At 37.7% G+C, this 26174-nt stretch overlaps 4 protein-coding genes across 4 annotated transcripts; all 4 read right to left on the bottom strand.

The window, feature by feature from the left end:
* Positions 1-63: 63 nt before the first annotated feature.
* Positions 64-4283, bottom strand: LOC113712589 (cytochrome P450 734A1). The gene is given in 5 exon segments (XM_027236071.2): positions 64-678; positions 1088-1424; positions 2271-2515; positions 3661-3866; positions 3869-4283. Coding segments are annotated over 5 exon segments (1497 nt in total). The 5' UTR covers positions 4158-4283; the 3' UTR covers positions 64-258.
* Positions 4284-5197: 914 nt separating this feature from the next.
* Positions 5198-9815, bottom strand: LOC113712590 (cytochrome P450 72A15-like). Its single transcript, XM_027236072.2, has 4 exons — positions 8400-9815; positions 6607-6851; positions 5988-6329; positions 5198-5771 (listed from the first exon to the last, which is right to left on the bottom strand). The coding sequence occupies exons 3-4, from the start codon at positions 6198-6200 to the stop codon at positions 5352-5354; spliced, it is 633 nt and encodes a 210-aa protein (XP_027091873.1). The 5' UTR covers positions 6201-6329; positions 6607-6851; positions 8400-9815; the 3' UTR covers positions 5198-5351.
* A 1086-nt stretch (positions 9816-10901) lies between these two features.
* On the bottom strand, positions 10902-17817 carry LOC113710872 (cytochrome P450 734A1). The gene is given in 7 exon segments (XM_027233931.2): positions 10902-11347; positions 11349-11401; positions 11404-11496; positions 14507-14891; positions 15291-15654; positions 16098-16342; positions 16722-17817. Coding segments are annotated over 7 exon segments (1845 nt in total). The 5' UTR covers positions 17214-17817; the 3' UTR covers positions 10902-11134.
* Positions 17818-21127: 3310 nt separating this feature from the next.
* On the bottom strand, positions 21128-24556 carry LOC113712489 (zinc finger protein GAI-ASSOCIATED FACTOR 1). Its single transcript, XM_027235943.2, has 4 exons — positions 23879-24556; positions 23340-23736; positions 23013-23230; positions 21128-22343 (listed from the first exon to the last, which is right to left on the bottom strand). Exons 1-4 carry the CDS (start codon positions 24009-24011, stop codon positions 21460-21462), a joined length of 1632 nt encoding a protein of 543 aa, XP_027091744.1. The 5' UTR covers positions 24012-24556; the 3' UTR covers positions 21128-21459.
* Positions 24557-26174: the final 1618 nt, after the last annotated feature.

Genomic DNA, 26174 nt, shown 5'->3' with positions numbered 1-26174 from the left:
ACTGCAGAATTAAATAAGTAGATCCCAAGTTTATGATAACATAGTATTTAGAGACGGCCGGCATAACCAATTAATTTAATGAATTAAGTAGCTTTCTTGAAGAAGCAGTCGGCATACTATAAATTTATCACAACTTGCACAGTAAAGGAAAATGCATTACCGCAGGGAATAAGATGCCAAGCGGTACAGTAGCTTAGGATATCACTACCAACTGTGACGGGACACAGGAAGACTATAGAACACAGACCCTACAAGCATTCAACTAGAAAGCCTCCTGAAAAGGATTTGAGCACCAAATTGAGGCTGGACAGTGAGATATGTCACAGGAGCATGAACATAGGATGGTGACAATTCAAAAGAGAATTGTTTGAGAATCATAGCAAGGATGATTTTTCCCTCCATCACGGCAAAATTTTGACCGATGCAAATTCTGGATCCTAAACTAAATGGGAAAAATGAGACAAGATGCTTTCGCAGCTCAGCAAATCTTTGCGGATTGAACTCGTCTGCATCCTCTCCCCATATATCAGTATTGTGGTGAGTTGCAGTCACGGGCAAATAGAACTGGGTGCCAGCCGGAACATCAAGGCTTCCCACTTTGATATTCCGATTTGCTTCCCTGAACAAATCTGGAATCGGATTGTAGAGTCGAAGTGCTTCATTAAGTACCATACCCACCTGGTTATCCAAGAGCAGTACATAAATCATTAGATAGGGATAGTTAACATTTACAGTATAGACAGACAATTATATTTGCCTAGCCAAAAGGAAATATTTATACAACAGCACCAAAAGTTTCAAGGATTATGGGCAGAATACTTGGCTGCTGAATTGTTCTTCATAATTAAAAGGTGTCACGTCTTCCCAAGACAATAAAATCAATGTTATTCAGATTTGAAAGCTTACAAAAGTCTTCCCGAGATACGGCCTCTCTTTCATTGTGCAGATTTGATCCTTTTAGACAGTTTATGATCCAGTAACTGAGGGTTGTAGACCGAGAGTGTTTCTCCATAAAAAATTTTCAATTACTTAGTCTGAAGAGGGGAAGGATTCGACTTATAGTTATGGAGTTGTGAGATGCACTTACAATCTTGAAGTCATTTAGATTGTCTGCATTTGGAAGCTCATCATTCTTGCAAGCTTGCCATACTTCTTCCCTTGCCTTGGTCTGCCATTCTTGGTGCAACGCCAGAAGCAGAAGTGTCCAAGTCAAGAATATTGCGACAGCTTCCTTTCCAGCAAAATAGAATGTCTGGCATTCATCAATGACTTCTTCCACTGGCAATCCTCCCCAAAGTAAAAAGCTGAGCAGACATTTTTGGTTTCCTCCTGCTTTCTTTTCTCTATCGATCAATTTCCTTATCAGCCGTCGAGTTTCTTTCTCTACTTTCCACCTCATCCTATTGTCACGCGTAGGCAGAAACCTGCATTTTACCTTGAATTAGGCTAAGGTAGTTCATAATCAGGAAATGCAAAAGAAACATATCATAATTATTGTTGCAGGTGGAGCATATATCACAGGATCACTTCCATTTTTGCCCTGAATACCCATGCGTTGTTTTATGAGAGTGCAATCAGGAAAACAATTAATTGCTGTATGTGGAATGATTTTAGAGAATTAACACATCCTGTTATTGCAATATCAAGTAAACGTCGGATTTTGAAGTGGAGGTGCCGATTCATGACGCTCTTTGTTTTGATTTATACATTTTTCTTCTCAGAATTACTTTTTTCCACTACATCGTTGTGGTTCCTTGCGGAAAAGAAGCCAAAGACAAAACTTATGCACTCTATGTATTTCACTCAATAACAGAAAAATATCACTCAGACATTGCCAGATCCAGAAATGTGATACAAATACATGGTTTAAAAATCAATCTTGTTTCATGATGACATAATTGCACATATTTTCTTCCGATTGATTTAATCAGAAACTAATAAGAGAAGCCAAATCTTATCCGATAAGAACAAGAAGCAACAACAGTAACGGGAAACATGAGCGCCCCACCTTTACTGTTGGTTTATAATTGATCAATCTGTACGTTTTTTGTCTTTCTTATAGCATTATTAAATCAAGGGCGGTACGGTGTCGATGCTTTTTTGTCTGGGAAAATGAGCAGTCTTAGCAAGAACATGATTCACGCGTTAGTCTCTTTGTGGAACCGCAAAATTAGTTCATTAACCAGATTTACTCCGCAAAAGACAGGTCAAGAATTATGAAAATAGTCACCAATACCGGGGAAGAGAAAACGTATACCGATAATAATCACCTCAAACCAGGAATATACACGGTCCTCAGAGCCAGTATAGTCAACAAGGCTTGTTGGTCTTGTAATTCAAATATGTGCTTTCCCTCTTCAAAATTACTACCAAAAGCTGTTTTTGATAAGATTTCTGCCGAGAGTATATGAAACTCTTTCAGTACATCCACTTCTATCTCATTTCTTTCTCGTATCCCTTTTTCCCACTTCTTAAGCACCTCCTGAGTACTTTCCACAACTTCAGGAACCCATGCCTGCATAACCAGGACAACTTTGTTAAATTTTCTTTTATTTTTTTAAAAAAAAATGGGAAAAACAGGCAGCCGGTTTAAGACAAGCCTCTTTCCAGTTTCCACTTCAATTTGAATATAAATAAACTGGCTTGAACACGAGCTCTTTAAGACAAATCGAACTTGGAGTAGATGCAAATCTAGCTGAGCTTTGCCTGCATCAAATTAGTTGATAACAAGATTTGACACGGTAGGAAATCATTGCATCGTATCTATGATAACTCGAGCTGTTTAGCATTCGCAATTTTTGTCTCTGTTTGTATTAACTGTTTTTCAAGGTATTTTTGTTTTACTGTAATTCTACGAAAACTTTTAGTGTAAATGTTTTTTGTGATGTTTAGGAAGTGATTTTAAAATATATTTTAAAATTAAAAAAAATTTAAGATACTTTTTTAAAACTAACACTACCATCCATCACTGTCATCATCCTCTCGCTCTTTCTCCTCCTCTTCCTGTCCTTTCTTTCTTTCCTTTCTCCTCCTCCTTTCCTTTCCATCCCCGCCCCTTCTTTACTCCCATCTGATTTAGGGAGGGAAGGGGTGGGGGTTGCAAGGAAGGAAAGGAAAAGAGAAGAGAGGAAAGGGAATGAGATGGAGGACGAAAAGGTAAGAAGAGGAAGAAGGAGGTAAAGGGAAGGAGGACGGGGGAGATGGCAGTGGTGGACAGTGGTGATAGGTAGAAGAAGTTGTAGAATTTATTTTTTTTTAAAATTTTTTGATATATTTATAAGTTATTTTTGATATATTGTATAGATGATTTGTTTTTTAAATTATTTTTATTTATATATTATTGTAATCTTATATTTAAAAAATTAGTTTTTGAATAATAAGCCAATCCAATCGGAGAAACCATGGACAACCAAACAATCCAGACTTAGCTTCCAGTGTTAACAGGTGCATCCCCCTACAACAGTGAGTCCTCTGGATTTTTTCAACTTTCATTAATGATACTTGCAGTCAACCTCCAATAGTGTGATATCATAAATTTAAGTAGGACCACAGAATGAATTTGTAATTCTACAGCTATGGGAAAAATAAATAAAATGTTCTCATATTAGAATTAAAAAAAAAAAGAAAATGCAAAACTACTACCGTGGATACATATATCACCTTAACTCTATCCATGACGAAGGCTGGATTGGCGAGCTTTCGGTGGATACTCCATTTTTCACCGTGCAAATCAATGAGTCCCTTCCCAAAGAGCTGCTCAGCCAGCGGTGGAAGCTTAACCTTTATAACATGCCCGGATTTGTTTAGGAAAACCTCCTTTATCATCTCGGGATCAGCTAGAGCCAGCCGGGGAGTAGAGCCGTGCAGAAAAGCATAGTCTTCCCATACATGGCAGTCCACTTGTGGTAACATGGATCTGCACGATGGACTATGTCGTGGCTGAATGATGCCATTGGTTTGTTCAATGTTGCATCGAATTCTAGCTTGAACTCCGGAGAATTCCCGAATATCGGACGGTAGCCAGGGCCCCTGATGCCCTGCTTATACAGATGTCGCTGGATTTTGTACGGAATCCAAAAAGTGGAGTATATGAACCTGATCAAGAGGACTATAAGCAGATGAAGGACCATCAAAGTTGCAAGAACGAAGAGATGCATGGTGTTGGTCAGATTTCAGAGCAAAGAAAGTACTCCCTGGGTCTGAAATCTGGTTACTCAGTAGGAAAGAAGAAGCTAGATGTCTCTTGTAGCTAGTTGAGGGACACTTTACACTTATGTCGTGGAGATGGCCCTTACTCCTTAAATATGGCAAGACTATTGCAATTTTTGGTCATAAAATAGAATTTTTTTTTTTGTCGTAAAATAGAAGAAACATCTTACCTGGTATGATATATAATTTCGCTTTGGGTAAATTACATATAATTTCCCTATAATTTTGTATAATACTAGATGACTCTTCTGAGGTTTCAAAATAGTCACATAATCCCTCTATGATTTTATGTAAAATGAAAAAAAAGAATGAAATACATCATCAATTACAGTGATTAGATCACATGCACTAAAATTGCGCGTGATGAAATCATAATATCCACTTAACCCCTATAATTATATAAAAATCCATTTCTCCTTATAATTTTTGTATTTATCTGTATAATCTCCCTATAATTTCATACAAGGTGGGTAAGTCATCATTTGATTTAGCATTTAAGTAAGGGCACTACTGATATTTTAACTAAAGATATTACATAGACTAGTTTCGTTAAATTTCTAATTTACATGAAACTATAGATGAGTAAAATTGATATTTTAAAACTTTAGGGTGTTATTTAAGAATAGATGAAACTGCAGGAGAATATTAGTAATTTACCATTTCGCTTTCAATCAAGGGAGCAGTCAAAGAAGATTTTTACGACTCTTCCCAGAGAAAAGATTTTTTTTTTTCCCTTTCGTTGTCAGAGGTGTTTAACTAGACTAAAACTGTAGCATCCCTACGTACCTAGTTGTGACTATATTAAAAATTCAAATGGTCGTTCTTGCCTTTCTGGATTTCCTCTTTCCGTTCTTTCATATTTTAATTTTGCTGAGCTTCTTTTGATGAAATGGTTGCGTCAGAAACAAGAAGAGTTGCAGACAAATTATATGTTAGCTTAATTAATGTTGACTTCGTACATGATGGAAGCCCGATTTTTACCTGATGATACTTGCGAACAGCAAACGTGCATTTTCACGGGGGACGAAATGACATTCATGGTTTTGAGGCGTACACATAGCGTAGCACCATCATTACACAGAGAATTACCAATGCAAATGAATAACTTTATTGTCACCAGATTCTTCTTTCGCAACGATTGATCAGCCTGAGAGCCTCCTGAAAAGGATCTGGGCACCAAACTGAGGCTGGACGGTGAGAAATGTGACAGGAGCATGAACATAGGACGGTGACAATGCGAGAGAGAATTGTTTGAGAATCATAGCTAGGATAATTTTTCCCTCCATCAACGCAAAATTTTGACCAATGCAAATCCTGCTTCCTATACCGAATGGGAAAAATGAGGCGAGATGCTTTCGAGGCTGAGCAAATCTTTGCGGATTGAACTCATTTGCATCCGCTCCCCACATCTCGGTGCTGTGATGAGTTGCAGTCACAGGCACAAAGATCTGTGTACCACCTGGAACATCAAGGTTTCCCACTTTGATATTCTGAGTGGCTTCCATGAACAAATCTGGAACCGGATTGTAGAGCCGGAGTGCTTCGTTAAGTATCATACCCACCTGGTTAATCAAGAGCAGCGCATGAATCATGAAATGGCGAAGGATTAAGATTTGAAGGAATTAGAAAAGTTTTCGTGAGAAACACATGTTTAAGATTTGATATTTTTAAGACAGTTTCATGGCCCAATCACTGAGGGCTGTATGTAAATCTCAAGAGTTTCCCATCAAGAATTATTAAAATTGCTTGCATCTGAAATGCAGAAGGATTGGACTTACAATCTTCATGTCACCTAGACTGTCTGCATTCGGAAGCTTATCGTTGCTGTAAACTTGAAGAACTTCTTCCCTTGCCTTGACCTGCCATTCTTGGTGCAACGCCAGAAGCACAAGCGTCCAAGTCAAAAATATGGCAACAGCTTCTTTTCCAGCAAAATAGAACGTCTGGCATTCATCAATGACTTCTTCCACTGGCAACCCAACCCACCCCATAATAAGAGGCTAAGCAGACATTTTGAGTTCCCTCCCGTTTTCTTTTCTCTATAAATCAAATTCTTTATCAAACGTCGAGTTTCCTTCTCTACGTTCCATCTCATCCTGCTGTCGCGTGTAGGCAGAAACCTGTATTTCACACTGAATTTGGCTGAGGTACTCCATAATCAACAAACGCAGAAGAAAATTATCTTTTGACTTGGACTACCTATGCATTAATTAATTGTTGCATGATTAGTTCATACAATCAATAGAATAATTGACTGCAGAATTTAACAAGAATACTGGCTGATTTGTTGCTTACAAGACAGGTCAATAATTATGAAAGTAATCATTCATACTGGGGCAGTGGCGCACATTATAAAAAAAAAAAAAAAGAAAGAATATACAGATCGATAATAATCACCTGAAACCGGGAATGTATATGGTCCTCTGCGCCTCTAAGGTCAACATGGCTTGTTGGTCTTGCAGTTCAAATATGTGCTTTCCCTCTTCAAAGTCACTACCAAAAGCTGTTTTTGATAAAATTTCTGCAGACAGTACATGAAACTCTTTGAGCACATCCACTTCTATTTCATTTCTTTCTCCTATCCCATTTTCCCACTTGTTTAGCACCTCTTGAGTGCTTTCCACAACTTCAGGAACCCACGCCTGCATTACCCGGAAAAATTAAAAGAAAATTATTGCATAGGCAGCCAGCATTTCCGCTTAAAAGAAGATAGAATACCTCCCCCCCCCCCCCAAAAAAAAAAAGAGGTTTGGCCATAGGGTGCCCAAGGGCCACAGGTATTAGTTTTTTTTTTTTTGGGTTAAATTATTAGATTAATTTAAAAAGTTATCTAAATACATGGATGCAATGAATATCGGCCCCAACGGAAGAAGAACCCCTGGACCAGCACTTGGGATTTTCGGTGACATGTTTTCTATGTCAATTCAATGCCACCTATAGTATTGTGCCAAGTGTCCTGTTATTTTTTACACTTACGTTAAACCAAACCAAGTTGAATTATTAGAAAATTAAAATGTAAATAATAACAGGACACTTGGTGCAATATTATAGGTGACATTGAATTGGCATAGGAAAACATGTCACTGAGAATTCCAAGTGTTGGACCCACTCTATAGCCGCTCTATGTTATATAACTACATCATCATAGGATTAAGAAACCTAAAGCATAACAATGTTGACGGGGAAATCATCCAAATTCTATAAAACTAGATAAAGGGCCTCGACTTTTTACTGTATCATAAGGTAAATAAGCATAATTTAACCCCCACTAAAGAAAGTACAGCTCTTATGGGGCATTGGATTACATATAACAAAATAAATTTCACGTATGATTAGAGAAAACCATGGTTGAAACATTACAAATGAAGACACGAAACAACATAAAGCTGTTTTATCCGTCCAAACTAAACTAATCCCATCGAATCCCGTGAACTATATATATAATCCCTAAATTAGCTACAAGTGTCCTCTTCAATGTTTCAACTGTGATCAATGATACTTGCAGACAACCCTCTAATAGTCTAATATCATAAATTTGAGCAGGACCCCATCCATGAATTTAAAATTCCAAAACTGTGGCGGAAAGGAGAAAATACATTGATATAGGAAATTTCTGTTGTGTGCCGCAAATAAATTTTCTGCAATGCCAAAAAACCAATGACATGCGAGGAATGCTGATGCAAACAAGGGACTAGGCATCTCTTCGTTGCATTGGAGAGAACTCCAATAAAAATAATTTGAAAATTATTTTTGAAAATTAATACTATTAGTAATATATTTCAACAGTACTTGTATTAGTTACACATTAAATTTCGTATGAAATTGACCGAATTTTTCCTTTGATTAATCATTACATATTTTGTTACAATTTTGACTCTTTTTTACTGTTCAAATGTTACGTAGAAATTGAATGCGAAAGTATTCGCAAAAGAATATCACTTTTTAGTATGTTGATTTAGAGATTAAAAAAAATAATGACACAATCGGATGAACTTGTGAAGTTATAAAATTACAGATATAAATAAATGGAGAGAACAATGGAGAGAAATCTAATAGAAATGATCCTAACCCTGCGACCAGTGCCAAGGGATATTCAAAAATATTGAGTTCAACACTATAGTATGTCTCTATTAAAATATAAACGACAAAAAAAAAAAGAAGAAAATAGGTACTAATATTATGAACATCACCTTAACTCTATCCATGACGAAGGCTGGATTGGCGAGCTTTCGGTGGATACTCCATTTTTCACCGTGCAAATCAATGAGTCCCTTCCCAAAGAGCTGCTCAGCCAGTGGAGTAAGCTTAGAGAAATTTCTAACATTACGATGATTTTTCAAAAAATTCTACAAAGGGAGCATTTTGTGTATGAGATTCTGTAAAAGGGTTGTTCGCATTTGTCAAATGCGAACTCTCCCTGAATTTTCCAACAACCGAAATACAAAAAAAAGAAAAAGAAAAAGAGATCGAAGACCTCGCATTTTTTAAATGCGAGGTAGTACCTGACATTACTTTGTCTCTTTCACCTAAACCCAAAAACAGAGCTCCGTTCTTTACATCAAACATTCGGCATTCAAATCCGTGAGCAAAGCGACAGAAATTGGAACGAAACTTTGCACATCCAGCTCACTGTCTCTTGTCTTTGCTTAGCTAGACACCAGTCCAAGCTTCCAAGAGGAAATTGCCCGAAATCCCTCACTCTCTGTCTTTCTCGTCGGTTGTTGTCCACCATTGTTGACCTTCCACCAGACACTATTTGCACTCCAGCCAGCTGCCATTTCTGCCTCAGCAGTCATCCCCAACCAATTTTGTGCCCCATTGCGCTGCCATTTCTGCCTCAGCTGCCATTGCCATTTCACAGATGCGAGGTCTGCTTTTGTTTTTTTTTTTTTTTTGAATTTCGGTAATGGAAAAATTCAGGGGGACTTCGCATTTAGCAAATGTGAGCTAAAAGAACTCGCATTTGCTAAATGCGAAGACCCCAAGGATAGAAAATCATACACAAAATGCCCCTTTTGTAGAATTTTTTTTAAAAATCATCATAATTTTAGAAATTTCTCAGTAAGCTTAACCTTTACGATGTGCCCGGATTTATTCAGCAAAACTTCCTTTATCATTTCGGGATCGGCTAGAGCCAGCCGCGGGGTCGAGCCATGCCAGAAAAGCATGGTCTTCCCGTACATGAAAGTCCACTTGTGGTAACATGGATCCACACGATGGACCATGTCGTGGCTGAAAAATGCCATCGGTTTGCTCAATGTTGCATCGTATTCCCGTTTGAACTCGGCAGAATTTCCTACTATCGGACGGTAGCCAGGGCCCCTGATGCCCTGTTTATATAGGTGTCTCTGGATTTTGTAGGGGACCCAAAGAGTGGAGTATATGAACTTGATCAAGAGGATTAGTAGTAGTAAAAGGACCATCAGAATTGGAAGAAAGAAGGGATGCATTGTGTTGGTCAGACTTGAGAGCAAAAGAAGTACAGTATCCCCTAGCTCTAAAATCTGGCTACCAGTAGTCTCCTGGGAGTTCTGCACCGTGAACTAGTATGTGAAGACGAAGACGAGATGGTCCTTCCTCCTTAAATATTGCAATACTGTAGCAAGACTTTTTTTTGTTTGGCTGGGTATTATTTACTATTGAATTTCGCTTCTAAATAATAGAATAGCAAAAGAAGATTTAATCAGTATATTTGTCTTTCCAGACTAAAAAAATGATAAAGTACCTTTTACTTGATTTAGCTCTTTGCTACATAAACCCTCTGTAATTTAAAAACTTATATATAACCCCCTCATAATTTGAAATAAAGTGTCACCATTAGTTTTTCTGTAAAAACTAATAATTAATAGTAAAAAATCAAAATCGAACTAATAAATTGTAAATTCATCCTTTCACTACTTTTTTTTCTTCTCTCTCTACCTATACTTTAATTTGGCCTACCAAATCTTAATTGTTAGGAAATACAAAAGAGATAGAAGGGAAATAAAAAATAATAAATAAGAAACAAAAGAGATAGAAGGGAAACATAAAACAAATAAATAAGAAACAAAAAATACCAAACCTTTTTTTTTACTACAAATATCATTATAGGTTTTTAAACAAAATCTATAATGGTATTTTCAATTTCTTATTTATCTAGTTTTTATTTAAATTCTTCTTTTCTATGTTTAGAGGGAAAAAAGAAATAATGAAAGGATAAATCTATCAGTTTATTAGTTTAACTTCGACTTTTTACTATTGATCATTAATTTTAATGAAAAATCTAACTGTGATAATTAACCCAAACTATGAGGGAGTTATATGTAGGTTTTTAAACTATAGGGATTTATGTGGTAAAGCACCAAACTATGGGGAATAAAAGGTAATTTACCCCAAAAAAGTGGTTCTGGCAGTCGTGTATGGCTGTGTATACTATATTTTAGTTCCTAATAGATCGGAATCAGGAATCAAATAGCAGGAAATTATAAGAAACTAATTACCAACCGACCAATCTTGCCAACAAATGATACCCGTAACAGAGGCCTATTCATCACCTTTCCTAATGTTTATGACAAGTAGAACTGGACTTCTTCGTTCCCCTGCATATTGCTTGATCTTTACATCTCAATTTTAGATGCAAATGGTAAACTAAATTAGAAAATCAATTTTCAATGTTTAATATAAGTTGAAAACAAAAATCAAAATCAAAGAGATCGATGCATCAAACTAGCTTTTAAGAAGAATTTACTACACCCGATATATATTACAACTCGCCCAGCAAATGTGCACTGTCACGTGGGCTGAGATTCATGGCTTGAAGCGTTGCACAACCATTGCATATCTAATACAGTGATAATGCAAGTAATCATTTTTTTGGGGGGTCAAACTCTTCTCAGCAATAATTGATCAACTTGAAAAAAAAAATTAACAAGAAAAATTATCGGCTTCAAATCTTCCTGAATAGAACGTGGGCGCTGTATTGGGCCTGTACAGTCTGAAAGCGAAAGGTGACGGGAGGGTGAGGATGAACACGCGAAGGTGATACTGCAAAATCAAATTTTTTTTGAGAATCATAGCTAGGATTATATATCCTTGCCTCCATCAGGACAAAGTTTTGACCAACACAAATTCTGGTGCCTAAACCCAATGGGAAAAAACAAGGCCAAATGCTCCCGGGGCTCAGCAAATCTTTGTGGATTGAAGCCCTGGGTCTAGCTTCATCGTGATGAACAGAAGCCAAGGCCAAGTAGAATGGTGTACCAGCTGGAACGTCTAACTTTCCCAGCTTGATCATTCTCAGTAGCATGCCTCATCAGGGATGGAACAGGAGAGTAGAGTCGAAGTGCTTCGTTCACTATCATGGTCAACAACTGACAATCAAAAAGATGCCATAATTAACTTCTGCATAAACTAGCTTACTTAGGCATTAAGTTTTGCTCTTTTTTATTCCCTTTTTTTTGTGGGGGGGGGGGGGGGGGTGGCGGTGGTGGGGGAGTTTATATATTAAACTCTGGAGGATGCTGCGTCAAATTTTGGCAAAAAGTTGGGGCATAACATCAAAATTATTTATTTTTGTATATTAGTGTAAATAAAGATTCATATGTGAAACGGGGCAAGTTTTGGAAATGGGCTTGTAATCTTCCAGTCACTTGGAAGATCACCTTTCTTGCAAACTCGGAAAACCTCTTCTCGTGCCTTGTCTTGCCAATCTCGATGCAACGCCAGCAGCAGTATCGCTCAAGCCAATAAAATAGCAATTGTTTCCTTTCCTGCAATGTAGAATGTCTGGCATTCATCCATGATTTTTTCCACCGGCAATCCCTCTGAAGCAAACAGGCTTATCAGACTCTTCGAATTTTGATTTATTTTGCTCTCTTCATTGATGATCATTCTCATTGCGTTTCGAATTTTCTTCAATATTGCCCAGCTCATTCTGTTGTCATATGCAGGCAAAAACTTGTACATAGCACACATTTTATTGTCTGAGGTAAACCCTACTAATTGTCTGGGGTATTTTTATGTAGCACCAATTCTATTTTATATGCTAAAAATTTATTTTTTTTTTTCAACTTCTTCTCAACCCCAGGCCCAAGCCTTTAAATTGTACTAAATTATTATAAAAATTAACTCAAAATAAATAAAAAAAATCATACTATTAGATTGTATGGTATACCGATGAAATTAAATTCACCACTGAATACATTATAAGAGTTATCAATCATAATTAAATTACTTTAAGAGTTTAAATCACTAAATGATTTGACAAGATATAAGCATATTAGAATCATGGATATCGTACTCTAAGGGAAAGGGACGGTAACATTTTCTGTATTCATGATCATGAAGAACCTTGAAAATGAAGTCAGCACACATTCGTGCGGAGAATATCCAGAAAACATGAACCGCTGTTCCTCCTTTAGCAGCTAGCGTCGACAGGAAACAATTAAGATAGCCTGCCAATGTATATGATTAATCTTTCCTACACTTGCACCGTCAGCGTTGGATGAATGATAACTGTGTAAAATTTGAAACTTTTGCACACATGTCATGGATCCAACAATAATAATGTATATACTGTCAGTCAGTGCAGAGGAAAGATTACACTAAATCTTTTTATGTCGTGGTAATAAATTATTTCACCCGACAAATACTAAAGATCGTAGGTCGCATCTTTTCCGAAAGCATCATATATAGTGGTCGAGCATCAAATCAACGATTGATTAGTTAGCATCATGTATACTAATTTTAAATTGCGCCACCCAAAACAAAAATGTATTCAACAGTTAGCCGCCGCAAGTGGTTGAGAAAGAGTACTTGATTAATAATTGATCGTACACAAAAATTTTAAACAGATACGTACATTTAACAATGGCATAATTTTATAAACTAAGTATCTAAACAATTTATTTCTTTGCATCACAACCCAATTTGCCAAAATCCGTGATTAAAATTGTGTCAGGCCGCTGTTTTGTTTTTGGTTGTATTGCTTTAACCCGTTAATGCGATGAATGAAGCCTTAAATTTGATCAGCTACTGTTTTACCTACTCACATTATTAATTTGCTTAATGAAACTTATAAAATATCAAAACGCATTGAAAAGTTAAATTGGCATGTGCACCACCAGTCCATGTCCCAAGGAAATGCACAAGAAGTTTTAGGTATCATAATTCTTAGGTCAAGTTCGAGAATAATGGACCAACGATAACAAATAGCAGAAAAAAAGGAATCTATCCCAAATGTGGCTACGTTAAAAGAGTATTAAAATGTGGCTTGCATGCTGGCCAAGATTGATCTGCCAATAACTTTAGATGATGATGGGTGGTGGGATAAACCACCAAGGTTTGCAATCTGATGAAAGCAATCCCAATCCCAAAAAAACAAAATTTGTAATGACACTCCACTTTTTTGTTAATGGCACTTTCATTATGATTCTTATCCTATAATGTGATTTTCATTTATTAGACTATGTGATAAAATAAATAGTGGGAGTGCCATTAATAAAAAGTGGGATATTGTTAACATTTTCCTTTGAAAAATAAAAGAAAGGACAAGAATACGTCCATCTTATATTTTTTTTCCTTTTGATTTAGCTAAAAGAAAGGACGAAAACGATAAAGTAATCAGCTTTTTCAGACTGGAGGCAGGAACTTGGAGGAATTGCAGAGGGGTGATTGAACTTCCATGTAGCTGTAGGAACTAGGAAGTAAACATTTTGGAAGATCACATTTGGGTTCTATGGTTCTTTACCAAAATTTTATGATAAAGCTGGGAAAGTAAGTGCAAATGCGCCTAGCAAAGAAGGATAACCATCAAAGATACTACAGAACTGAATCAGAATGGCACCAATTCGATGAAAGGATATAAATGTGCAAGGAAATGGGTTCAACAAAGATATATAAAAAACGTTTCAGCAATTCATTTCTTCATAATGCAGATCCCATACCTCAGTTAATCACTCAACTTTTTTGTTTCTAAACATTGATCTTGAATGAAATGCTGTAAAGGGTGAAAATTGCGTAAAATGTAAACAGCCAAAACAAATTAACTTTTCTCTTTGGTTTAGCCTAACTAAATTCTCCTAATAAAGCACTGATTTTGTTTTCATACTCGATCACAAAACGTATATGGTGCTGCAGTTACAGGCACTTTTACAGTTCTATTACAATTACATAAGAAAACCGCACGTACTCCGCTAACATATAGGAATAAATACGCTTAAACCTGTTTGGGGAAAGGAAATAAAACAAAAGAAAAAGAAAGGAACACTCGAAACGAGTAAACCTCAGCGTTGAATCCTGCTAAAGATAATCTGTGCACCGTACTGAGGTTGTAGGGTCATAGCTTGCATGGGAGCATGAACATAAGATGGAGAAAGCACGAAAGAATATTGTCTGATGATAACAGCCAGGACAATTTTTGCCTCAACCAGAGCCAGATTCTGACCAACACAAATTCTTGGACCCAATCCAAATGGAAAGAATGAAGCTATATGCTTTCTAGTGTTAGCGAATCTCAGAGGGTTAAATTTGTTTGCGTCTTCTCCCCATATTTGAGGGTCATGGTGTACAGAAGTCATGGCCAAATAGAATTGGGTATTAGCCGGAATGTCGAGGCTCCCGAGCTTGACATCCTTAGATGTTTGCCTCATCAACATCACAGCTGGGGGGTAAAGTCGCAGAGTTTCGTTTATAATCATGTTCACCTGTCAATGAACAGAATGTACATCAGAACCAAACTCTAAACACCAGGCTTAGAGTGATTTTGAAGTTCAAAATAGTAAAAACCATGTTTAACCAAAAGCTTATCCTGCTTAGCTTCTGCAAATCAAAGTGCTCCAAAATTTTGGAAAACACATTTTACAAATATTGTGCCGAGTCAGCCAATAACAAAGTTACATTATGATCCATTGTTGTCAGAGCAATATAAATGGACTATGGTCACTAGAATAAAAAAAGCATTACCAAGTCGTCCACCATTTTTTACTAGCTAGTTAAAACAATTTTCAGTACCATCTTAAGCAACAGAACTGGTGAAGCAAGATATGGATTTCATTTCAAGCCTAATAACTGAAGGTGATAGGATGACATAAAACTGAACTTACGATTTTGAGGTCAGCTAAATTCCCTGCAGAGGGAAGTTTATTGTCTCCACATGTGCTTAAGACCTCTTCCCTTGCCTCGTTTTGCCAATCTTGATGCAATGCTAAAAGGATGAATATCCAGGTCAAGAGATTAGCAGTTGTCTCCTTTCCAGCAAAATAGAATGTCTTGCATTCATCTGTGATTTCCTCCACATTCAATCTCTCCTGTTCATCATTCTGGTTCTTGTATGGAGACATTAGTAATGCAAGCAAAGCTTTTGGGTTTTCCTGAATATTGGTACTATTGCCAATCAATTTCCTAATTGAGTCTCGAGTTTCCTTCTCCAACCTTCTCCTCATTCTGTTCTTCTTCGTTGGCAAAAACCTGCATCCAGTTACATGGTCAGACAATGAGAAAAAGGTAGCATTTAGTCTTACTGCCAAATTACCAAAAACTAGTGATTCCTTGGAAAGAATAGAATCACTAATCAAGCCACCTCCATGCCGAATTTCTTGTTATAAATGTGAACAACATTATCAAAGGACACGCAAAAACTTTTAATACGTTATCTTGTTTTGATGGCCTAGAACATGACCAAATCAATTCTGGCAACTTTGGCATACCATTTGCCATAACTTTTCTGGAAAATCAAGTTCTTGACAGTAGCACACAACAGATGGGTGTTGAATATCAGCTCTTGTTGTCAGGATTTTCCAAATGTTTGAAATTACTGGTCCAATATCAAAAGTTTTTGTCGAACTACCCTCCGATGATAAGAAAGGAACAAGATTCTAGCATTTTATCGGCATGAGGGGAGTGAGTAATACCTGAATCCAGGTATGTATACACTTCTTATGGCCTGCAAAACAAGGCTCGCTTGCTGGTCTTGTAACTGGAAAATACGCTTCCCTTCCTCAAAGCTGCTTCCAAAAGCTGTTCTTGATAAGATATCAGCTGAGAGGTTATGCAGTTCTTTAAACACGTCCACTTCAAATTCATCTCTTTCTCCTCTTTCTTTCTCCCACCTGTCCAGCATCATTTTAGTGCTATCCACCATTTCTGGAACCCAATCCTATTAAAATTAAACACATTTAAGTGCTGTAGTCAGGCAACCCAATACCCAAATCCCGAAACCAATCAAAGAGCAGGATATGTCACTTTTCAGAAGTTCCCAGAATCACTCAGCTGAGTGCTGCATTAGAATCATCACATTGTTCACTGGCTTGGCACTCTTCTTCCAAAGAAAACAAAATGGAATTTCACCAGAGTACTATTTCATTCCATGCCCAAATTCCTAGTTTTAAGGAGATATTTAGATAACTAGTTTCCACATGTCCTACTTGGACAAATCGTGCTTCCGATTTGTGTCCATTTTTAAGGTGTCAGATCAACAAATAGATAAATAAAGAAGTCCTAAGCAGTATTTAAGTAGCTGTCAGGAGAGAGTTTACCTTTATTCTCTCCATATTGAAGGCCTGGCTGGTGATTCTCCTGTGCACAGCCCAGTTCTCACCACTCAGCCTAACAAGTCCCTCTCCAAATAGCAACTTAGACAAAGGGTTGAACTTGACTTTCTCATAGGACCCGGTATTGTTGAGCAAAATCTCTTTGATCATGTCTGGGTCGGCTACCGCCAATCTGGGCTTCGGCCCGAACCAGTATAGAAAAGTCTTGCCATACAGCGTTGACCAGTTATAGTAGTGTGGCATCACCCGGTGAACTATTTCATGAGAGACGAAAGATATGGGCTCTGCTTCAGCTTCAGCGATCATCCGCCGCCTGATCTCGGCCGTGTTTCCAAAGATTGGATGGTAGTCCGGACCCTCAATCCCCTGTTTCCGGAAGTGACGTTGAATTTTTAATGGGACCCAGATGATCGAATACACAAATTTCAAGATGAAGCTAATGAGTAAAACCAAGATCAGGAGTAATAGAAGATGCATATTGGCAGTGAGAAATGAGAGAACTTATGGTTCTGAGCTCTTTTTCTTTTTTTTGTGCTGTGTTATTTTAGAGAGTGTGCGAGAATTTAGACAGGTAGATAGAGATGGTTTGGAGTCTTTGGACTTGGGAAAAAGAAGATGAAATGGTGGGGTCTGTAGCTTAATCAAACTTCAGCAAGGCGTTGAATCATTGGACTAAATAAAAATATAGTAGTGCAAATTGAGTTATCTTGATGACTCCGTTGGAAGAAAAAGAGAGAGACTTGGACACAATTTCTGCAAATTGTAACGTAGGCGGGAGTTCCAGGAGAAAAGGTTTGGGCATATTAATGAATTTGAAGCTTTAAGCTACAAGTACAGGTGACGGGTGACAAAGGCCAGCTGATTGGCAAAGCAAAACTACAAACTGGATCTGTACTTGAGGCTGGGGAGGCACAAAGAAGAGTACAGACAAAAAAGACAGAAGTGAAAGGGAAACGTAAGAGGGGGACTGATCGGAATAGACTTGCCAAAAGGGGGCAAGAGTATCCAAGACTCCCAAAGTCCCAAACTAATCTGTACAAGGAGTCAAACGTAGGGGAGAAAGAAAATTGATGCCAGTTCAGGATCCGATCCATTTGGATTTGGCTTCTAAATTCGATTATTGTCGGTCTAGCTCTAGCATGCTGTGTAAGTTGTTTCATTAATTCAGCATTACATCATTAAGATATGCATTTAATATGAGTTCTTGGTTTTAAATTTTTAGAAGTTATTTTTTCAACTTGCACCGAATTTTTACTTTAATAGCTCCAAAGCAACTTTAACATAGGAGAGACACCTACAAAACATATAGTTATTTAGGGGAGAAATGCGAGAATTTTTCAAACTATGAGGGGCAATACCAAGGGAGAATTGTAGTATTTTTCAGAAAATTCAGAACAGAGCCGCGCGGGGAGGGGAGGGGTTGGATTGTATTTTTCTGAATTTTTTGTAGCAAAATTACTATATGATTTAATATATATAAGATAAAAAGGTGATTCGAAAATGCGTGTCTACGGAGAAATGTAGCAATTTTTCAAATCCAAACACACATGTTTGCCCCTGCTAGGTGACACTGAGCTCTGCCATGGGCAGATATGTACCCATGTCACACCTTATTTAGCTTTAGACTTTTCATCATATTATATATAAGAACTACTATAAATGGTGAAATCTCAACAGTTGAAGCTTCAAACCACAAAAGTTGTCATGTTACTGCACGCTACGAGTATATGTGTTTTGTACAAAAATTGTGATATTGTTTACACTAGTCGTGGATTTGTACATCCCATGTTGGCATAGGAGGAGCTAAATTCACATTTTTCCGTCGTAAATCCACATCTTGCTCTTAAGATCCTTCAGGGCAATGCACCCTTTCTTGACGGACGATGGCTTATTGGGCTTATTAATCGGCCTCCTTCTATTTATTTGTATGCAGGTTCACAATAGAAAAATTGGATGACCCAGAATGGATGGCTGTTGTATCGGTGGAAAAGGCCCATCTTATAAGCTGGGGCTCGGGGAGAAATGGCCAATGGGCAGAAGAAGGAAAAAAAAAAAAAAAAAAAGATTATGAACTTTTTTTCTCGTCGATAATTATTCCGAGTATTTTTGTGGCTATTAATGAGAGAAAACTCTAACAGGGGACGAGGTGATATATATTGATAACAAATATCAGGCAAATCTCCCCCATTCTAGGAGTCGGCAACGGAACATCTAAATGGAAACAAAAAGTAAAGAAAGAAAATAGCCAAGATGAAATTAGTCCAAGCCATGCCAGAGAGAAGAGAGGGACTTATCCATCCTTCCGGTCTCTCGAGGAGTCTATGCAGACTCGACACCCTTGCATTAAATTCGTCTGGTCTTTCTTTCTGATCCAATGACCTGAGCCAACCACGGTCATACATGCAAATGCTTGCTTTTTGTTAATTTCGGATTCCAAATTTGACTGCTCGGGAGTTGGACCCGACTCCACCACCACCGGACTAGAGGTTTCACTCAATTGAATTGCATTGAAGATAATTAATTTCTCTCCATAATACTTTGATAAATTTTATCTTAAATTTATTTTCAAAAATCAACATCGTTCATAATATATTTCATTACTTGTATTAATGATACATAAAGTTTCGTATGAAATTGACCGAGTTTTGATGTCTGATTAATCATTGCAAATCTCGTCACAATTCTGATTCATTTTTGCCGTTGAAATATTAATTTCGTGTAAATTGGATGTCAAAATATTTTTAAAATATATCATTTTTTTTAGCATATTAATCTAGAGATTAAAAAAAAAAGTGATGACATAATTGCATAATTTTATAACATTATTTAAATTTAGATATAAATAAACAAATATATGAATGGAGAGAAATCCAACCGGAGGATCCTAACCCCACCACCACCACCACTAACAACATCATCGCCTGCTGCGTCCTGTCCGGTTCAACACTAAGAGAGGAAGTATTTGGTACTCTTCAATTTAATAGCACTTCCTCTCCCAACCCCCTCCTGCCGCCACAGTGCACTTGTGTCCCCCAGTCCCCACATTTGAGCTGTCTCCAGTCCACAATTCCAACGCTTTTTCGAACTCAAGATGGACCCTTTTTTTTTTATGTAAATAAAAATTTGGAAGGATTTTCCTCCCGTGACCATTACGGTACAGGACGCGACTTACATCATGGTCCTTACACATACTTTCCAACATATTCCTTATAGTATCAGAAATGAAACTCAAATTATTGTGTGCCCTTCGAAAGTAGTGACTCTACCTTACCAGTTACCATCACCAAATTGAGCTAAACATATTTTGGTGAATAACAAATTATTTACATCATCATCATCATCAATAAATAACAAAGGTAACGAGAGTTTCGATTTCAGAAATAAGAAGTTTTGAATTTATATCTCTCCTTTGCAGAAAGAAAAAATGTTTAAAAAACAAAAAGAAGAAGGGGTAACAAAAGTTTGGAGTTTAGCAACTGGCGAGTCCTACCGTAGAAAGGAGCATAATTGAAGGTGCAAGTAAGGAAATGAGCGGCCCGCACTGGGTTGGTCTGCTGGTGAAAGTAGCCTCTTTAGATGAGTTTTACCTGGAATCGATCCCGAACAGCAACTCAGTTGTTATCTTCTTCAGCATCGGTCGGACCCGCTCTGCTGTAGCGCTGTGAGATTAGTCGGATGTAAATCCGGATATCCACAGTGATTTGACAAAAAAATAATAATAATAATAAGGAAGGGAGTGCAATGGTTGGTGGGTAACGGAAGTACTGTTGTAACATGATCCCTCATTGTAATTTGCAATGAGTACTTCCGTTGAACTTGCACGAGGATAACTCCGCGGGAGCACGTTATATATAGATTTTGTCAGCGGAAGGGGACCAACTTTTGATCGTTAATAGTGGTTTTCTCTTATGAGGATCTTGATCATCATTCATCCATCAATTATCAATATGCCTTGGCTGAGCTGGAATCCATCCATTTTCACCTTTATCCCAGTTTCTACTTTCTATCCCAAAGTAGTAACTACTACTAGTTAGTAATTTTTAATCAACTTCAAATCCATGCATTTGCAGCATCTTTACACAACCTTCTCTACATATTACTACTACTTTGTTGCCAAAAAAACAAAAAACAAAAAAATGGTAGACTCACATATTCCTATTTTTATATCCCCCGAAACCAGTTCTCAGTTTCATATGAAACCAAGTATAATTTTTTTTTTTTAAAAAAAAGGGAACATACAATACATTTACATGAAGTAAAACATAGGATCCAACTTACCTTCATATGGTAATTTCTTAAACCACATGCATAACAAACGCCAATAACGCTCCCATAATGTATCTAATGATGATAATATATACACTGATTAATCCATTCCTAATCCACACACAGAAACTGAAGCTTTTCTAACATTCTCATAATCCCCCGTTAGGAGAAGAAAAAGTATGCCGCCTCAACATTGGGTGGTAGCCAACAAAAAAAAAAAAAAAAGACTGAAGTATAATTAACTGAACTGCAGAGGGAGTTCCATGATCATGCCTACCCTACATTCATACATATACATTACAAAATATATATTATATATCTATTTATGGAAGCAAGCAACTACGGATAAAATATAAACAAAAAAACCTCTCCCCGAGTTCAAAAATAAACAAGAGAGTGATATGATATTGACGGATAGAGAGCTTCTAATTAATTAACTAAACGAGGAACTTCTGGCTTAGAGTAAAGTAGGCTTCCTGTCAGAAGAATCGTCCCAACCGCTGCCACCCAAGTTAATCCCACCAAATGTTGAGGTTGCAGCCACAGCCGCAACATCAAGACCCCCTCCTCGCATTGAACTCAGATATGCAGATATCCCATCCGAAGATGGAGCACCGGGAGCCATTCCCAGGCCAAGAAAATCAAGTGTGGTAGGCTTGCCACCAAAGATTGTTGGTGGCCCCATCATTAGGTCGGTTAAACCAGAAGCAGCATGATCCGAAGCTAGTCCTAGTCCAAGCTGCCCAGGTGCAACTGAACCGTTCTCTGGCTTTACATGGCTCATCATCCAATTTGCAGTGGATGCAGATGCACTAGCGGTGGCGGGGGCGGTGGCGGGGCTTGGACTAGCACAGTTATCTTGAAGGTCGGATGAGGATGGCATTGCCAGACCGAGACCGCGAAGAAAAGATGATCCTGATGATGCCGCGCCTATTTGAGCTGCTTTTTGAAGCAATGCAGTTGCAGACAATGCCGGCTGAGGGTTCGTCGAATAGTGCCTTGGATGATGATCCTGGGGCGTGCTCGGGAACAATGTGGATGGATGGTTGGAGAGGTAGAGCGAAGAGGACAACGAGAGCGATATGGGTTCGACAGCAGATCGCCCTGGTCCGCCCATCGCACACAGTAGGCCAGAGAAAGATGAAGGAGACTGCGAAGATCGCGACAGCCCAGCTGAGCCTGAGGCTCCGAGTATACTAGCAAATACACCAGTGGTGCTACTGACGTTAGCATCGGAAGAGTTGCCGGCAGTGGCTGCAGCTGCCGAGGTAGTAGATGTAGCCGATAGCTGAGGCGTTCCTGGTTGTGGTTGTGAACGGCCAATCAGATTTTCCGGCATTTCTACAATCAAAAGAAAGAAAATGAAGGAAAGATTGAGACAGTTGAGAAATACTTCTAGGAATAACAAAAAAAGATAGTATGACACCCTTTCCAGCAAAAGAAAAGGCTTTCAAGGCTTTTTTCAGATCCTGCCTGAAAGTTTATTATTAAACTCAGTATCCAACAAATTGCACTTAAGGACCTTTCCTGTAAAAGCAAAGGCAATCATGCAATCCTTTCAGTCATTGAATCATCTCTTCCCCCTTTGATAGCTCTTCGATCCTTGAGCTATCCTATTCACATTTGAGAGAAAAAAAAAAACACCCTCTAAAGTTTCCAGATCAACAAACAAGAGATTTTTCGTAAACGCAGATTTCAGAGGGAGATACGTTGCACAGATTGTAGAGTAGCACCCTCTCTCACACAAACCCACACACACACACACAGAAATAGTCCCACATGAAAACAAGGACACAAAGGGACAAAAGACTCACAACTCACAAGTTCTACAACCTTGAGAGTAAGGGAACGTCTACGGTGGGGTGGAAAGTTAGTACTAATACTCTTTTTATTATGTTAACGGTTCATAGTATCCACGTTTTTGTCTTGGCTTACGACGAGAAAAACCAATAATAAATTATATTAGTAAAAAGAATGTGGACAAAGATGAAGAGTATACACGTCACCCACCTGAGCTATGAATAGACAAAACCGGAGACAGCACGCCAGTTGACGGAGTAAGCGGAGGCGGTGGAGGACTCGATGACGACGTCCTCGTCGTCGTCGTCTGAGCCTGGACCTTCAACGTTCCCTCCTCATTAGTTATAGCCAAAGTTTGGGTTTGGGACCGCGCGCTCTCTTGCGCCAAGGCATCACAAAACGCCCGATGCGTGATAAAGCTATCCCGCCTTCATTTCATAAAAAAAGAAAACAAACAAGGAAAAAGAAGGGGGGAAATGTTCATTAAGAGACGAATGAGAAAACTCGTTGAGTTTAGCTTCGTTCTAGTGGAATGACCTGGAAAATAGGGTGCCGCAGTCGCAGCGGTATTCTCTGGTGCCGCAAGTTTTCGTGTGCGCTTTCCAATCAGAGATGACGGCATACTTCTTAGAGCACCGTTCACACTTCCATTTCTTCTCGCCGTGTTTTCTGCAGAAGTGTTTTTTGATGCCAGTTAAGTCCCCAAGTGCTCTGGAGGGGTCGTGATGAATGCAGGTTGCTTCAGGGCAGACGTACACGCGCTTTTTAACTTCTTTCCCGTTTCTCTGCCGGAGTTTCCATGGCAAGTTATGGCCTCTTCTGTGTAGTTGCAAATTCTGGTCTCTTTGGAAACCCTTGTTGCAGATCTCACATACAAATCGGTTTGTTGCTAAGAGAGTCTTTGGTGATAAGGCTATCACTTCTGCGTCTGGATCTACATACAAACTACCGGATAAATGCCCCAAAAAGAAACAAAAGAAAAGAGAAAAATATAGCACTAGTTTTTTAAGATAAAAAATTAGGAAGGTACAAGTACGATTTGAGGAGCTATATAGTGATGATTCATGAGCAGCTACCTGGCATTCCAGGAAGGTTACGCTTTTTCTTGACGGGTCCAACTTGAGCAGCTATCATTGGATTGCCAGCTGAGGAAACACTAGCTTCTTCAGAAGCCGAAGGGGCTGTTGCCATTGCTGATGAATTATTCATATCCACCTACTCTCTACAATCCGTTTTTCCTTTCTTTTCCCAGGAAAAATCAGCGGGATTCACTTTGTAGCAAACTTTCAAGACTTTGAGAACAAAAACGCTTTAAGCTGAGGTGGTGAATTGGTCTAAAAATCTTACAGCAAAAGGAGAATGCTAAGCAGAAGCTGCTGGAAGAAGCTCCTAATAATTTACCAAGAAAGGCGCAAGACTTTTTTTGAGAAATGAACCCAAGAATCCCAAGATAACCTTTATTCAGGACATTTTTTTGGAATCTAGAGAAATGATGAGAAAGCAAAATCAAATTAATCCCTTGAGTCAAGACTCAAGAGTCGCGACCGAAGAAGAGAAGAGCATAAGCAACCATCTTCACACCATGGCGTCGTTGTCACTTTGTTAAAAGAGAGAAAGATTGCGGTAGTATTAGTAGCTGTAAAAGAGAGATAGAGCGAGAGGCATGGAGATTTGAACGAAGTTACAACTAAGTATAAAGGGTGGGATTAAGTCATTAAACAATGGCTGTTTTTTGAAGCGGCGGCAGCCATGAGCTAACTACGGTTACTGTTTTTCAATTTTTTTCCCTTTGTTTTTTCTAAATCTTTTTGCTGCAAATTCCACCGTCCACGTGGCTTAGTTGAGCCAGAGACGACACTTGTCGGAGAAACTCGGACTATGCGGTGGACTGTTTTGTCGTTTTCGATCTTCGTCCAAACTTGATCCTTTTTATTTCATCTTTCCATAATCTGAATTTCTGATGCTGAAAAGACGATTCTATCCGCTTCTCCATTTTTGTGTTCTTCTAGCCTAATGGTTGCTTTTGGGGTTTCGCCTTGTGTCCTGGTTTTGTTTTGTAGGAGAAATGGTTAAGTATTACGTGCTGCAGTAGAAAATTCAAACGAAAAAGAAATTGTGTATTAGCATGCAGCCGCAAAGCTCCAAATGATGGACGATCAATCGATTTACACTCCTCTATTCACAATTTATTTGTCATGTTTGGGAAGTCTAATTTTCTAAAAATAACAGTTTTGATTGTGATGTTTCGACGCCTCTTTCCAATTTTACCTATATATATATAAATTTAAATTTGAATGACAACATTCATATGATTAAAAGGAGAGATTATGTTAAAATGAGAGACTAAAAAAGGTTTTAATTTTTTTAACACGATAGGTATATTTTGGGATATCTCAAAAATGGAAAGGATGACAATAGGGCGGAGAGAGTACTTATTATATAGTTATGACGAGAAGAAACTCATAGTAGAATGTCTAAAATTTTTGTAGAAAAACATACAGTAGCGACTTGATGTATATGAGATAAAAAAAAGGCGAGCGAAAAATATATTTATAAAAAAATTCAAAGTTTTTTGTTAAAAAAATAGCAATTATCCTCCAAACGATGTATATATACGGATATATATACGCAGTAACTAGAAAAAAAAAAATCATAGGCAGGTTCCTCCATGGAAGAAAATGAAGAAATTATGGTGTGTTTGGATAAAAGATTATTAAATTTATTTGTTCATACCAAAAAAGAAAAACTTATTTGTGATGTAAAAAAAAATCTTTTTAAAAGTAAGATAGTCAATTCAAATACATGTTGCTGCTCAGCCATTTTTCGCTTTAAATTGCATGTTCTCGTTTGCATTCATCATATATTACCATCTCTCAACAAAAGTAATTTTGTACTAAAATATTTACGGGTTATTTTGTTCAATCTCCTTGACATTATTGACGTTGCTAAAAGCACGTAACGTGAGTATACAGAAAAAAGTAAAAGAAATTCCTTGTAGCATGACAATTTTTTGAAGTTTTTCATCAGAGCGGATTTTTCAAATATAAATTTGTCTACTGTGATTTGTATACGGTACTAGATGGAAAAGATCCAGAAATATGTGTTTATTTTTATAAATTTTTTTAGTAGTGCGGATTGTAATGTGTCTGTGGTCATTATCCTTTTTTTTCTTCATATTAATCGTGACGTCTTATTATCATATATGCAGTGTATTTGAATAATAGATTATTTGAGATTTTTTTTTTTTGAAAAAAATATTATAACACTTTTTTTTAATATGATGCACGTAAAGTCAAAAAGTGGTTCAAAAATATATTTATTGGTAATACAAACAAGCAGAAATTGGCAAATAAGCTAAAATCCAAACCAACC

The sequence above is a fragment of the Coffea arabica genome, chromosome 10e (genome assembly GCF_036785885.1).
Source record: "Coffea arabica cultivar ET-39 chromosome 10e, Coffea Arabica ET-39 HiFi, whole genome shotgun sequence".
Taxonomy (NCBI): domain Eukaryota; kingdom Viridiplantae; phylum Streptophyta; class Magnoliopsida; order Gentianales; family Rubiaceae; genus Coffea; species Coffea arabica.
This window is presented reverse-complemented; position numbering and strand designations above follow the sequence as displayed.